Source organism: Patiria miniata, unplaced genomic scaffold (genome assembly GCF_015706575.1).
Source record: "Patiria miniata isolate m_02_andy unplaced genomic scaffold, ASM1570657v1 HiC_scaffold_7, whole genome shotgun sequence".
Taxonomy (NCBI): domain Eukaryota; kingdom Metazoa; phylum Echinodermata; class Asteroidea; order Valvatida; family Asterinidae; genus Patiria; species Patiria miniata.
In genome coordinates this window covers 10,076,656-10,092,667 of record NW_024037074.1, presented here as the reverse complement: position 1 = coordinate 10,092,667, position 16,012 = coordinate 10,076,656, and the positions used below count along the sequence as shown (strand labels likewise).

Genomic DNA, 16,012 nt, shown 5'->3' with positions numbered 1-16,012 from the left:
GTTCTCACTATTGTCCTGTGCGGTGCACTGACCCGTTCAATGTTACATTCCACTTGCAATGAATGAAAAAAAGTACAATCGTTTGGTGAAGGAAGGCCAAGGAAAACGTGTCTATTGTCCTCGTGCTTTTTATAGCAACAAGCCTAGTTTTTGGTCTAGGAAGAATCTTGTTTGTTTTTGGGAGAGCCTTTACGGGTTGGGGGCCGTCGGTTAACACAGTTGTCAATGTCGATGAACTGTGTCTGTATTTAAAATACACACAGTATAGGCCCAGTTAGCGGCAATACACAAGTTGCCTACGAAAAGAAGTGCCGAGTATGACAATCATGTCCGATTCACCAGAGTGAGACTCAACATTCAAAATCAAACACTGACGTGTAGTATTAACGTAAAGTCACCAGACTATTCTTCTCCGAATTATAATATCCAAGAGGCTTTGAGATTTACAGATTGACAAGTAAAAGGTAGAAAGGGAGAAGCTAGTGCTGCTCGAGGTCATGGGGACGAGGTCATGGGGACGAGGTTGTCGCACACCACTAAAATGAGCGCTTCATAATGTGCGCCCTCTTGTGTCCGTTTCTGACCGACGTGTTAAGAAGGAGTGCAGTCGCGTGTGCCGCAAAGTCTGTACTTGCACGTACTGTACATGTCTATATTTAATTCGTGTGTGTCAACCAATAGAAAAGAAGCATTCGAAGAATGAGCATTTAGAGATAAATATGGATAAGGATATGGATAGGCCTATGTGGATGTATATATGGATATGGATATGAATATGTATGTAGCATAAGGATGGATATGGATATGATATGGACACGGATATGGATCTATGCTCTAGAAAAAAATGAGTCAAGTCTGCCATATTTACTTGTGAAAACTCGGGACGGAAAAACAAAACTGCACTTTACTACAGAAAACACTTAAGACTATTTCCATGACTTTTGCTAGTTTGTATACTCTGCACTGGATTGGGAGAACAATATCCCTGAACAAATTTGTCACACGTTGTCCCCAAAACCCTCAATTTCCCGTTTTTCGACAGTTGAATAAACCATTTCAATAACGTATTTATAAAACAATCAATATTATTTTATTGTACTTCCACACACTGTTCATCACACATTTTCTAAAAAAAATACCAAATACCGCACGAGAAATTAGAATTAAATATTGGATTTTTGTTAAAACTTAGACACTACATGAAGTACAAGCCCTCGAACATTTAAACATTAACCAACCTATACAATACAGACAAGCTGTAATACAGCTAACTCACATCACATCACGGAGTTGCCTCGGAATAATGTGCATGGAATGTTTACACTTAATTGTATTATAGGTTTTCCCGGCTTTTTAAAAAGATTTTTTCATTCAAATTCACCAACTCGATCATTAAATTTCGTCCAAGAAAAATTTCACACGCTTTTGACAAAATCAATTTGAATTTTCAGATACAAAGTCATACCATTGAATTTCAAAGTTTGGTCACCCTTTTTAGTAACCAGGTCGAGAATATTTGTCATTACACATCGAATTCGTCTAAACTGTTGCCGAAATGGCAGCATTCAGAGATCGAATTCATCTTATATAAATCAATTAGACGAATTTGATTTCTGAATAACAAGGTTTGGCGTAGACGAAACGAAATCGAATACTCCGGGACAAAAACGTATGCTCATTGTTTGAACTTTCTTGAACTGAAGTGCACTAAAGTGATGTTGCTGGACGAATTTGAATACAATAATCGGTGAATTCGAACGAAAATGTTTAAAATAGCTGGGAAAACCTATACAATGATAAATTGGCCTGTGGTATAGTAATACAGTCACTATTAAACAAAATCAATATATTATCATATTCCAATCAAACGTGCATACAACCCTCAATACACATGCAGGTTTTAGCATTGTGCAATCAGATGACCACACCAAACCAGATTCAAAGAAAAGGTCCAGTTTATTTTTATATTCCAAATAAATTATAATGTATACATGTATACACATTCCTTAATAAATTCTTCTTAAAAAACTTAATTATTTCAGTTTCAAGATTGACATTAAGGCATTGGCACAATGAACAGTACTCAGCGAGTGTATACAAATGTACTGAACCGATGTCACAAGAAGAAATATATTTTACCGATGTGGCAAAAAACATCCAAATTCTTCGTGTACCCTTAATTCACCTAAGCGATGTCGTTTCAAACTGTATATGTTCCTTTGTAATGATGTACAATATACATGTAGTTGCTTTACAGTCATGCAGTAATCTCTATGCTTTTATTTTATTTCATTGTGTTGTATTCCATTTTGTCACGTATTGTATTTGTACATGTTTGTATAGTCTTTTGTAGTCATGCAGTAATCCCGCATGTTTTTATTTTTTATTTTGATGTGTTGTATTGTATTGTATTTGTATTGCCATTGTATTTGTACACGTGTGTATAATGTAGTGTTTGCAGGGCCCCAATGGAAACCAGTAGGCTGTTTGGGCATACCCTGAGTAAAGACATAACTGCAATAAATAAACAGTAACTGTTTAACATGGTGTTAAAAAAAATCGGGAAAATTTACATTTCTGCAACAGCTGCACCGAGTTGAATAGCTGCAAAGGCATCAAGCAACTTTACAGTGCCACTCGAACAGAAGAAAGTCATTACAAACCAAAATATAATTCAAAAAATAGTAAGAATACAATTAATACACCCCCAAAAATAGACAAATGTCACGACCACCTCAATAGCTTGAGTAAGATAGTATGCGCCAAAATTAAGTTTACAGGAATCCTAAATCTGGTGTGGGATTTCCGACAAAATTTCCGAGAGTTGAGCGGAGGAAGAGTAATTTCACAGAATCGAGACTGACACCGCTTTCTTTCGTTTGTTTCTGTTGCAACTTCTTTAGGCTTATTTTAGTTTCTATTGGGAAAAAAAGGCACTGAAGCGGGAGAGTTTAATTGTTGGAATGCTACACCCTCTCCGATTTGAAGTAAAAGTTCCTGCAAAACAAAACAAAACAATACAAAGCAGAAATGATTACCCGCCACCGACCTCTGTTGTTGGGACAGAACCATTTCTGAATATAGACCCATCGCACGCTGCGCCATCACTGATGGTATGTTTTGTCATTCAAATAAGGAACAAAGACCTATCCACTGCTGTGTCGTCATATGCAAGGGGTCTAAGCTTGTGCACAGGGAAGCTTAGACCTTTTGCATCTGACGTAACAGCTGTGTATACCCTTTGCTTGCCCACCGCCCCGTATAGGGCGTTGCTGATGTCACATTGTGATTGCACTATCGTGACTTGGCAACGCATTCGTTCAAAGGCACCAACTTGAAGCCGGAGGTTTCCACCAGGTAGTCCATCATGAAGACAGAGTTCATGTAGGTGTCTGGTAAGTCTGTGTCTAGGGTAAGGACGCCCCCTTCGTTCTTGATGAGCGCGTCGTGGATCCGTCGCAGGGCTTTGGGCACGCGCTCTACGTCTCGGTATTTGTAGTAGTTGTCCACCGTAAGTTGCCCCACTGAGCCTGAAGGGAAAAAACACATAGAAGAGTCAAAGATGGACAACAAGGAAGAGGTGCATCCAATCCGAGATGAGTAAACAAACAGACTTATTAAATTTACTAAGATATTATGATATCAACAAGATCATCTCAGAGGTAAACCAATAACTTGATGTCTCGCATTCAGCAATAGACCGACTACAGCCATCTTTGAAATGTGTGCTTTTGTTCAACAGAGATAGGCATCAGTAGATCTCCTGTGCATTTATTGTCAATAAATTAACTTGACAAAACACACCTCGAAGATGGAGGCTGATTGCAATCGGTCTGTATTGCTGTTAGATTATGTTGGATTTGGTTTTAGTCATTCGAAAATATATGTTACCCGAATTTGGAAATTATCGAGTCAAGCCTTGTAGAACAGATCTGGACTTTACAGACACAAAACTCGTTTGGTAAATTAACCAATGAGATTCCATTGGACTCTTTAATTTACCATTTTTAGCAGGAAATTCTACGACGGGCTTAATAATCCTCAGCCCTCTTGCAGCAGCTTCTGCCTTGATTGTGGGAATAATATCCCTCACCACCGACGGCAGATAGTAAGAAGTCGTGATCCCAATCTCCTCCAGACGCAAGATGCTACTGATCAGACCCATACGGACCCAGTGACCGGGCATCAACTCCAAGTGACCCGGAGGATTGTAGCCGTCCTCCCGTATGGCGATGTTGAAGTGCTGGGCCCAGGACTTGACCGTCTCGGGGAAGACCTGCACGAAGTCGCCATAGACAAACAGCGTGGTGGGAACCAGGGGTTTGTGGGCCACTAGAGTGGCCACCACCCGGTGTGCACGCTTGAAGTTCATGCCGATTGCGACAGTGAGGGCCACTGAGCCGCTCTCACAACTCGAGTAGATCTCGCCAGGTTTACCAGGGGTGTCCGATGGAACCTAAAACAGGATGATTGCAAAACAAGACAAGCAAAAATCATGCACTAATATAATACTGTTTCAGATCAAGAATAACAAATAGTACTAGACCAGGCTTGGAAAGTTGTTTTAGTCATCATTCAGTCATTGCCTATAATATTAAAGCGGTTACTTCGAACAAGACTAGACACGTCTAGTATATAGCAGCTGGTCTAGGAAGCGGTCCGAGTCAAACTTTGGGCCAAGGCGAGAAAAGCAAGTGAACTTCCCATTGGGATGCCATGGTCTCGTGGTCTGGAGCACTGAATTCGTACTCCGCGGGTAATTCGAGTCCAGCCTGCGGCTATGGTGCGTGTGCCCTTGGGCAAAGGTACTTTGTCACTCGTTGCTTCTCTCCACCCAGGAGTAACTGCATGGGTACCTGCGAGGGCAGAGATGGTTATTGTGGTTGATTTAAGCCGCGTTGCGCCGAAATGACAGCATCGAGTTGTACACTCCCCAGGGAGCTGAGATGGTGTTTGGAATGTTTCATTGGCCCAATGAGCAGGGTAATAATGATGCTGTGCATTGAGCACCAATAATGGTGGATACGTGCGCTTTGTATATACCCATTATTATTATTATTAGTGAATCAATGAGATTAGTAAAAAGAGGACACTATAGGCTGGCGCCCTCTGGGAACAGCAACAGAAGCCTCTTAGTCTTACCTTGATGGGGTTCATTTTATCGATATCACTGTATGTTCGTTTCTCCCCCACCCAGTCAACCATTGTAAAGCCTGCCTTCTTGATATCCGCGCGTATCTTATTTTGGCCTTCCTTGGTCCAGCCTGTTGGTTGACCATCATGGTATTCACCGTAGTATCTGTCAAACCAAAATAAATGTTGCTTTATATTTGAGACCAGTACCTTCAACGGTTGGTCCATCCGCACACAGTGGATTCTTATAGCTGCGCAAGCCATAGAGGGACATTGAAGTGTTATATTGGAGGGTACAATGTATACCAGTGTTGCATGCAGACAATACCTAGGAAACAATTTGCTGAACGTTTAGGGTCAAGTTTAATACTTGGTCAAGTTTGCAGGTGCAGGTATTCTAAGGTAAAGACTTGAAGAGGATTTGGCTAAACAAAACATGATCACAAACGAATATTGTGCCTATGTGCATCCTCTTATAATACTAAGTGCCCAATTTTAAACACGGCTTCCAAACACCTATTCAGTTTTAAAACTTGATTTCAAAAAAGAATTACAGACGACGAAATGTGTTCAATTTATTATTACTTGTCGATGTAGGCAAATGCTTTGTCGTCTATCATCTTCCGGAGGATGTCGAACTCAGCGCCCTCAACGTCTAGTTTTAGAATGACGTAGTCGTCCACTGAAAAGTTGTCTATGATCCATTTTGAAAGGTCAACGACCGGAATAGTCTTTCGATAGGACAGCTTTCGAAAACCACCTGCGAGAAACAAATGTGTATATTTATCATTTGTGTGTGTCTAAGTTTCATGGTTTCTAAAAAAAAAACTGAAGTGTTGAACACTTACATGAGATCGGTCAGTGACCACACTAGTGTAACTAATAAATCTAACACTTAAACTGTTAATTCAACATTTTAAATATTGATCGTGTTGATGCAGCACTTGCAATGGGTTAACTTTGTAAAATGTTGAATTTACACTTACATTGTTGAATTAACAGTAAGTGTTGGATTTAAAATTTTAAGTGTTGGGCTCAATATTTAAAATGCTGTATTCACCACGTACTTTCAAAGTGTGGTAATTACTTTCTTTTGAACAAAGAACTTGTACCCAAGACTAACGTTAATTTGAGATAATCATACGCACCTGTTACATTGTCTTTCAGTTCCTTTTGGGATACGAACAGTGAGCCTCCTCCCCACTGCATGTCTCTGCCGTGATTCTTGCCCTTGTTGGGTCCCCAAACCATCTCCGAAAAAGCTGTCATGTTGCCTGAAATAGGAATTAGGGAACGGTGAGTATAATAGCTGCAAACTTGCAAATACAAAACCACATGCAGTATCAACTCGATTCTCTGCGATCCCAAGGCATATTACTAGAACCGTGGTGAAATTTAAGCCACGGTGAAAATTGTAAAAGCCATAGTCAAAAGGAACGCATCATTGGGAGCTGTTGGAGGACGATGTGTCCCACTTAACAGAAACTACACATTTAAGATGATTTTCTGTTCAGAAACATGCAAAAACTTACAATGATTCTGCTGTTTTTTGGATTGTTTGTGATTGTGGAAAACAAAGTGTGTTCAGTGATGCACAGATTGACTGTTGTCCTCCATTTTCACCCCCCCCCCTCGGTCGTTCGAAAATACAAAAAAAATAGGATGATTCTTTACTGTTAAGGATTAACAGACAGTAACACACCCGTTTTCACTGACGATCCAGAATTAATTAAGAAGCTCTTGCAAAGCACAACCCTTGTGTGCCTACACTACCAAAAAAGTCGAATATGTAAGAAAATAAATTACAAGGAATCTCATGTACAAGAACAGTCTCCTCCGTTTCATGTGTAAACTACTGTTTTTTTTTTACGTTATCCAAACTTTACGTACCATCCTTGCCCGCTACGCCAACGGGGCAGTGCAGATGATGTTTGTCGTACGGGCTGAAGTACGGCGATAGCCGGTCGTCAATTTCGAAAGAGTGGATGGTGAAATCTCTTCCCCCGGGGTAGGTCTCTCTGAACAGCAGGACCGTGGAGGCCACGTTAGCACCGCAGTCCAGCAGGATTTTCCGGGGTGAAGACCGGTCGGTCTCTTGCCTGTCCTTAGCCTTGTCTGCAGGCCTAGTGTAGGAGTTAATGTGCGATAGCTCCAGATTGTTCGAAACGATAGGCCTACTGCAAATCCAAATCAGATGAAAACCAAGTAAAAAAAAATATATGCAAGTGAGACTTGCGCAATCCCCCTGGCATGCTGACAGTTTTTATAAAGTCTGTGTCCCTAACCAAAATAGAAGATTTTGTATTGTTTAAGCAATAGTGACCTTGACCTTTGACATGTGGGTCCCAAAATCAAAAGGCTTGGTAAGACTACCAAGAGAAACCCACAAACCAAATTTGAAGTTCCTAATTAGTAAAGTATTTCTCAAGCATTCGTACCGACAATATTTCTATAGTATTATTATTATTATTATACTTATACGTGTAAAGGTATCACGAAGGAGACACGTAATTTCTTCCACGATGGGAGACATCGCGGCGGTCATTAGGGAGACATTTTCATGTCTCCCTAATGTCACAGCCCCCCTTTAGAGGCACAATTTTATTGTCACAATTCGGTTATATTTGTTGCTCGTGGTCTAATTAGTGAACATACCGAAATTCGTGGAAAAAGGAAAAGGGAATATTGGGTTCGGGCAAATTTAAGTTTGAAAAATTGTGTGCACAAGTCTATGGGGATGTTTTCCAAATGTCCAATCCAGGGTTATGTTAATGTTGATGTTGATGTTGATAGTGATTATGATTATGATTATTATTATTGTATTAAAAATTTTCAAACTTAAATGTGCCCTAACTAACCCAATAGGCCTATTCCGTTGTCCTTTTCCCACAAATTTCGGTATGTTTACTAATTAGACAACGAGCAACAAATATAACCTAATTGCGACAATAAAATTGTGCCTCTAACGGGGGCTGTGACATTAGGGAGACATGAAAATGTCTCCCTAATGACCGATGTCTCCCATCGTGCAAAGAAATTACGATAACGTGTCTCCTGAGTCCTAAGTGGTACCTTTACACGTATAATAATACTAATAATATAGCCAATGCGTACTCACCTGACCGACTTCAGCGTGCTCTTCTTGATCTCGTGTGTATAGAGGTTAAGCCAACCGCCCAACAAAATGGACGGCACTAGACCGAGAAAGAAACCCATGGCAAGTCCGACGAACGTCGAAGGGTGTGCCAATCGCATCTTGAAACTCTGAGGGGAAAGAGAGAAGAAATGGGGTTAATCCAACTTCGTTCCCAGGCCTTACTTTAATTCCAACCTTGTTTCCAACATAGTAAGCCCTGGATAGGAAACTTTTTCCTGTATCCTGATTCGATACCGCAATTACCAATAACTGGATAAACATAGGCGTAGCCAGGGGGGAGGGGGGGGGGGAGGGTATTTACCCCCCCCCCCAATATTTTGTAAAGACTGCCTTTTTCCATTTAAATGCCCTTTTTTCAACGGGCTTACCCCCCCCCCCAATAATTTGTTAAGAGTGCCCTTTTTTACACGAAGTGCCCTTTTTTCTGAACAAGTGCCCTTTTCAAAAAAGAAGTGGTGCCCTTTTTTTGTGACATATGCCGTTTTCGGTGCCTTTTTCAGAATTTCGCACATGTATCGCCCTGAAAAGCAACATATATTGACCCTTTTGTGCGCATAATTGTCGGTTTTGAACAGCGCCCCCATCGACAGATGGTACCAGCACTTGAGTGGGGTTCTATTCCGAACTAATGCTTTTTAATGACATCTCGGTTGATATTTACGTTGATTCACTGACTTTCCTTTCGGGAAAATATTTATTAAATAAAAGGGCCAAACTAAGGTTGCACTTTTAATATTATGATTCGTGATTGGTTTGGTTTGTTTGTGTTACAGAATGTGGATGTCTCAGTGGTTAATTGCAGCCAAAAGTTTTTACAGAGCACCATTCGTCTACATAATTGCATGAGGTTTTGAAAAGTTTCGTTGAAAGGAAAGTGATCGATTCCTGGAGCATGAATGTAAGCAATTTTTTGAACATAAAGGTTATTATTTAACCTTTCATACTTTTGCTGCTTAATATTTTGGTTTTATACTGCCCGGCTCAGATCAAAAAGAGCATTGCGTCTGTTCTTCGTTTTTACGTCTTCGTCACAACGTATTCAACAAGTTTCTATGCACCCCGTATATATTGGAATTCATTATCTAATTTCCTTCACTATAACAGCGTTTTAATTTGTAAGAGCTTATTAATCTCTAATAACAATAATATTAATATAAAAAACAACAGATTGCAACGAACCACCATACGACTTAACGTGAAGAGGTCCGCACGCGCGCATGCGCATATGATATAAGTCACTATCAGCCACAGAGAAATCGAAATTGTTCGTTTCACGAAGTGACCTATCTGGATAGGTCGCCGTTCGCGCGCATGAAAAATGAAAATTAAATTTTCACGCCGAGTGACCTATCTAGATAGGTCGCCGTTCGCGAGCATGAAATATGAAAATAAAATTTTCACGAAGTGACATGGATTTGACGCCTAGTTTTCACCTGGTAATGATGAGTTTTTGCCTTAGAAACAATTTCAAATCATAATCCAACTATCCAACTTTATTATATGTAAAAAACCGCGTTTTTCTCAAAATGGCAAAAACTGAGATAGGTCATATCTCCTTCGTTTTGTTCGTTTCTAGTTTTGCCGCGGCTAAGCGCGGCGCTTCGAAAGTGTAGCACAAACCAAGCCCGCGGGCACGGGGGTGCTGTGGGTGCTGCAGCACCCCCAACTTTTTGGATTGGGGTGCTGGAATATACTTCAGCACCCCCCTACTCCAGGGCAAAAATGTGTTCCAGCCAGCAGTGTTCTACGACGATGAAATTGCGCCGCTACGCTATACATCATGCTTGCTCTACAAATATCTCCTTCGTTTTGTTTGTTTCTAGTTTTGCTGCGGCTAAGCGCGGCGCTTGGAACGTCGTGCACGGACACTGTAAAATATCAAGAGGAGGTATTTTCTAAATCTTCAGCTCAGGCAGTGCAGAATCGATATTTCTCTCAAGGTATCTAAAATCATGACATGTCTATATTTCCGCCATGATGGAAGTTTGCCCCGAAAGCAATAACCTCGGCCATGACAATGGTGGCAAAGTTGATTATGCTTGCCAGGATTTTTTTCATTCGATCTTTCAATAGGGGCAAATATTCATACCTTTCCCCTGAAGGTTTTTTTTTCATTTAAAAGTTTCATTGGCGTTGCTAGCATTTTGTACTCAACACTGACAAATAGCAAGGTTCACACACATCCCCAACCTACGGAGTGGGACGGGCATTCATTGAAACTAGTCATGCATTACGCCGATTCCAGTGTAGTTTCGTTTCAATAAAAAAGCTGTTCATGTTTTACCCTCTGCAAGTTTTTCCTCATAAAAACTCAGTAGACCGATAAATCCTTGCCTAGCTCCAAACTTGCCGTTTCGCACATGTATCGCCCTGAAAAGCACCATATATTGACCCTTTGTGCGCATAATTGTCGGTTTTGAACAGCGCCCCCATCGACAGATGGTAACAGCATTTATATGAACAGTATTTATGAACAGAAATTCATCCGCTTCCAGTGGAACCATTTGTTTTAACTTGAAACAAAAACATCCTTTCGGGTTTTATAAGTTTCAGTATACTTCAGTATATTTCATCACAGTGCATCCAGAATCCAACATTTTCCGGGGCCTTAAAGCGGGCCCCTGGCACTGTGGCCCCACGCTGTAAGGGCTCAGAAAATCAAACAAAACATGCACGAAGGTAATTACTAAATGTAAGAAAGCTGCCTTGCAACAATAAAATTTACATGCGATGTCATGCATAATGATACAATTCTTTTTCTAGAATTAAATGGAACCAAATATGGACATAAACATACAGGGTTCTCCACTTTTCAGAACAGTTCAACGTTTTAAGAGCAACAGTATATTCTAAACAAAATAATGAAATAAATTGTCTTTATAATCTCAAAACACTTTTGCTAAAAAAGTCAAATGAAAGTGGCCAGGAAGCGCCTCAGATTGCACCACAGAGCATCCATATTCCAAATTAAGCCACGACGTAAGGGCTTTGCGAAATTCCAGCACCCCCTGGCAAAAGTTTGTTCCAGCGGCAGTGGCACAAACACTGTAAAATATCAAGAGGAGGTATTTTCTAAATCTTCAGGCAGTGCAGAATCGATATTTCCCTCAAGGTATCCAAAATTATGAAATGTCTTTGATATTTAGGCCATTATGGTAGCTTTGACCCTGAAGCAATAACCTCGGCCATGACGATGGTGCCAAAGTTGTTTATGCTTGCCAGGATTTTTTCATTCGATCTTTTAATAGAGGCAAATGTTCATACCTTTCCCCTGAAGGTTTTTCTTTTCATTTAAAAGTTTCATTGACATTGCTAGCATTCTGTACTCAAGATTAACAAATAGCAAAGTTCAAACACATCCCCAACCTAATAGGAGTGGGACCGGTTTTCATTGAACTTTTTACGGAATTTTAAACACAACCACCGTGTTAAAGTTCTGTCCACGGATCACAAAAAGGTAAGTGTTCTTTCAGCAAAACGAAAACAAATCACATGTTGTGTGTGAATTGTTTTTGTTTTGCTGAAAGAACGCACACCTTTTATTGTGATCCATGGACAGAACTTTAAAACGGTGGTTGTGTTTAAAATTCCATAACTTGAAAAGTACAACAGTGATTTGAATGATTCTTGTACTAAAAGAAAGCTCATGAATTGGGCGTTCAATCCTAGATTTTGAAATTACTACATGCAGAACTTCACTAAAACAATATCCCAACATATGGGTTTCGTTTTTTTAGTCACCCTGTATTACCGAGGTCAACGTGTATGCGATATTATAATAATGGCGTCATCGATGCACGATCCTCCGAGTTCATTATGAGGCACCATGTCGCCGTGCCACATACACAAGGCGAAAACACAATACAGATCGATTCCAGGGGGCAATTAACCGTCTTCCAATACTGTGCCCGTTTTGTCGGTGCATCTCAGTCAGGCAGATTGGTGAACAATGTGATGGAATTGTTCATTTGATGATAAAAACATAACATTTGGCGCGCGGTCAGAGTATGTCATGGAAAAGATATTTGTCTATAGGGCCATCGCAGCTTTGTCCTTTAAAAAAAATCATAGAATTACATGCACTTTTGTGGCAAGAAATTTTGAAAATGTCTTGTTATCCTATAATATTTGTTTCAAAGGACCAATCTGCGTTGGCCCTATAGCCAAATATGTTTTCGAATACATAGCCTACTCCGACTGTGTGCCAAATTTCATGCCTTTATAGTCAAACTGAACAATCTTATCACCAATCTGCTGTAGGCCCTTCTACTGAGTAAACATACAACGACAAAGGCCACTATACATGTATAGCGGTTCTGGTACAAAGGTCAGACCGTCGACCGGTCGGGAATTCAAGGATCATTTGCATAGGTCCCAAAAGTAACCCAGCGAATTACTACCATAAAACGTTCTAAGTTAAAAATCGTACTCGTTTAGGTTTTCCCGGCTATTTTAAAACATTTGTCATTCAAATTCATCAACAACAACATTCAATTTCGTCCGCGAAAAATTTCGCACGCGATCGATAAACGTTTTAAAAACAGCCAAGAAAACCTATTCTAAACACCACATGCGATTCATCTGGCTTGCTGTTATACAGAAGATGAGTCTTCAATAGTTTCTTAAAATCATCTAAAGAAGTTTCACTCTTACTCCTCTCACTCCACCATGCAAAGCCTAAAATCGTTTAAGTTTCACTCTGACTTGCAAATACATGCACAGTTTCGAAATTGTGAATCTCTTGCCGGATTCACGCTTGCAAATACATTGTTTACAGAATACATTGTTTACAGAACATGCTTGTTCGCTAAACCCAAAGCAAGCGAAAATTCCGTTTTGGTTGGTGAAAAGGCGAACCTACTACTGTACATGTAGTACAGTTTTACTGTGGGCCATCCACGATGTAAGAGATGTAAGCGGGGTTTTCTTTGCTATCTTAATCTATTGGCTAAGCAGATAGGCCTATACTGTGCATAATACTGTGTATACCTATTTTTTTATTATCGTTATAAAGGCCGCCATAACATCCAAATTTTTCCTCCGCTTAATAATTTGGTTTCAGAGAATCTTTAAAAGAATTAATCGTGTGCTGGAGGAGCAATGGTGATTGTTGTGGTGTTGTTTGTTTATAATTACATGTACATGTACATTTGAAATGTGCACACTCGGATGCAAGTTGGTTCCTCCATGGTTCTTACAAAATCTTCGCCCAAAATGGAGTCCGTTTACGTACTCTGCAGTGCATGTACAGAACAACGGACATGACTATACAGATGGCTCTTTGACTATATGTACTCCCAAGTAGTCTAGGCATATACAGCTTTTTCCCCTCAATGATTCTATATCGACGAGGAAGCACTATTACATTTGTAATTGCAGAATACTCCGCCAGTTACAAATACATGTACACATGTACACCCCTACAAAAAACCTTAATCATCTGGTTTCACATTTGGAATCGCTTTAATAAAAGTCAAGCCCATTTGCCGGCTACGTGGCGGCTACGGAGTGGAAGTCCCTTGAAATAAAGCAATGTATAGCACCGGGCAATGGTTTGCATGGTGGACACGATCAATAAATGGGAGGTTTGCGGTAACACCCATGTGAATGATAAATATTTCTAGTGAGTTGCGTGGTTCTGTTAAGGAGAATACACGAGAAAATATGGATTCGTAATTTAAGAATTCACTCGGCGCTAGCGCTTCGCGCCTCGTGAATTCTTAAATTTCGTATCCACACTTTCTCGTGTATTCTCCGACTTAAACCATTGCGTCCAAAAGAAGTATTGGCATTAACAGTGAGTGGAGATGAAAAGACTTGGGGAAAATGTTGCAACCTGACGCCACTTCCGCGATCGTGTACACAGTCTATGGAGAGTCAAGACAATTTTTAAAGTATTTCCAAACACAATTGGAAATATTTCTCAGTCCCAGATTCATGTCTTATCATCATATTTGCAATGAATGACCTTCATTGAGATGATATATGAAGAAAAAATGGCGTCAGGTGGCAACATTTTCCCCGGCTCCTTCCGTCGACATACGGTTCAGACGACAGTGAAGATGCATTGGTAATTTTGGAAGCAAAGTTTTCATGCATACGGTACCATTAATGCTCATTATGGAGAACAATTGTCCTACGTGTTCAAAGTGTGGATTCGTATAAAATTCCGAATCCACACTTTACTAAAAAAGATTCTTCGTCACGAATCCACACTTTGTGACCAGCGTAACAGATTCGTAGTTCCGAATCCACACTTGTGATGTCATAGCAATGGTTTAAGAGAATTGAACCAGTTGGTTTAACTAGACGTTTCGAACACTCATGCTCTCAGTTCGTCAACAAATAAACTCACCAATTTATTATTCCGCTGCGAAAAAAGTCTCAATCATGAACCACGTCCTGGTTATTATCCTTCCCATGCAAATATTTCCTCATTAATTGCGCTTGACGAGATCGAACTTGATCCTCACACTGTGCCTCTCAGCTCTAGCAATGGCGAATTGAGAGGGCGTATACACAGCTAGCCGACCATGTTAATGTGTTCAAAACGCAGTGGTTCAAAATGCACTGCAGTGGTGCGCCATTTGACAAAGGATTGTGCAACAAGCATGAAACTTTGCATGTCAGTTGTTAATGTTATATTATTATTGAGTGGTCGGGCACAACCCGACCTACGGCGCTCCATGAGTGCCATCCACTTCTTTTATTTACTCAGATAATTTATCACGTCATGCTGACATATCGCCGAGAGTAAGGCGACTTTTAATCACATAATTGTATCTCTAAGTCGACTTACCGAAGTCGACTTGACGACTTGTCCAGAAGTATTATCTCGCCAAGTCGACTTACCGAAGTCGACTTGGTGACTTGTCCAGATGCATTATCTCTTCAAGTCGACTTCCTTTTCAGATGTATTATTTCGTCAAGTCGACTTTCCGAAGTCGAGATGACGACTTGTCCAGATGAAATATCTCGCTAAGTCGACTCCCTAAAGTCGAGATGACAACTTGTCGAGATAAATTATCTCGCCAAGTCGACTTACGATGTGGAGATGATGACATGCAAATATCTCGTTTTGTATGGATATCCCGTTGTTGAAGCACTGTCGTGGATTCTTTCTTGTTCGTCGGTGCATTTGAGGTTTTCCCCACCCGTTCTTATATGAACAATAAACTGCAGCCTCGACTCCAGGGGCGCGTGCTCGTTCCTTACACTAACCCCTGGCTGTGATGATGACGTAAATGACGCTGAATGGCTATTCACAGCGTACTGCGCGGGCATTTCGAAGATTGCACGCCGGGCGCGCGCCCATAATGCGCTCGCGCTCGCGTGCTTAGCTTTGCACGTAACGTCACGTACGAAAAAAAAAATTATGATTCAAAAGTCACGATGCCTGTACGATATGGATTATGTCAGCCGCGTTTTTCGCTAAAAAAAACCCTGTATATGTGGTTATAAAGGCACGAAAGGGGTACGTACATTTAATAGAAATCTTTGCTAATAATACAACGTCCAAACGTTGTGTTTGAAAGGATCGATTCTTCAAAATCACAACTTTTAACATTTTAAAGATGGCGTCGGCACGTAAAACGGATAAACTGCAGCCCTAATATAATGTACCGTATTTTGGCACATTTAAATTACACAATTCCAGGGGTTACGATCGCGCAAGGCATGATGGGAAACAACATGGCGCTGCAAGATCGTACCCACGGGGCA

The 16,012-nt window shown here is 40.5% G+C and overlaps 1 protein-coding gene across 1 annotated transcript; it reads right to left on the bottom strand.

The window, feature by feature from the left end:
- Positions 1-1,067: 1,067 nt before the first annotated feature.
- Positions 1,068-14,917, bottom strand: LOC119745942. Its single transcript, XM_038222650.1, has 8 exons — positions 14,646-14,917; positions 8,252-8,397; positions 7,024-7,310; positions 6,282-6,407; positions 5,719-5,893; positions 5,143-5,299; positions 4,003-4,456; positions 1,068-3,530 (listed from the first exon to the last, which is right to left on the bottom strand). Exons 2-8 carry the CDS (start codon positions 8,386-8,388, stop codon positions 3,295-3,297), a joined length of 1,572 nt encoding a protein of 523 aa, XP_038078578.1. The 5' UTR covers positions 8,389-8,397; positions 14,646-14,917; the 3' UTR covers positions 1,068-3,294.
- Between the last annotated feature and the right edge of the window lie 1,095 nt (positions 14,918-16,012).

Bases quoted from the DNA above. Each gene is read 5' to 3' on its own strand.
- LOC119745942 (XM_038222650.1), bottom strand. From the start codon at position 8,388: ATGCGATTGGCACACCCTTCGACGTTCGTCGGACTTGCCATGGGTTTC. The intron at 6,408-7,023 runs GTACGTAAAGTT...TTCCTATTTCAG, and splicing joins TGGCGTAGCGGGCAAGGATG to GCAACATGACAGCTTTTTCG. The intron at 5,894-6,281 runs GTGCGTATGATT...TGTTTCTCGCAG, and splicing joins ACTGAAAGACAATGTAACAG to GTGGTTTTCGAAAGCTGTCC.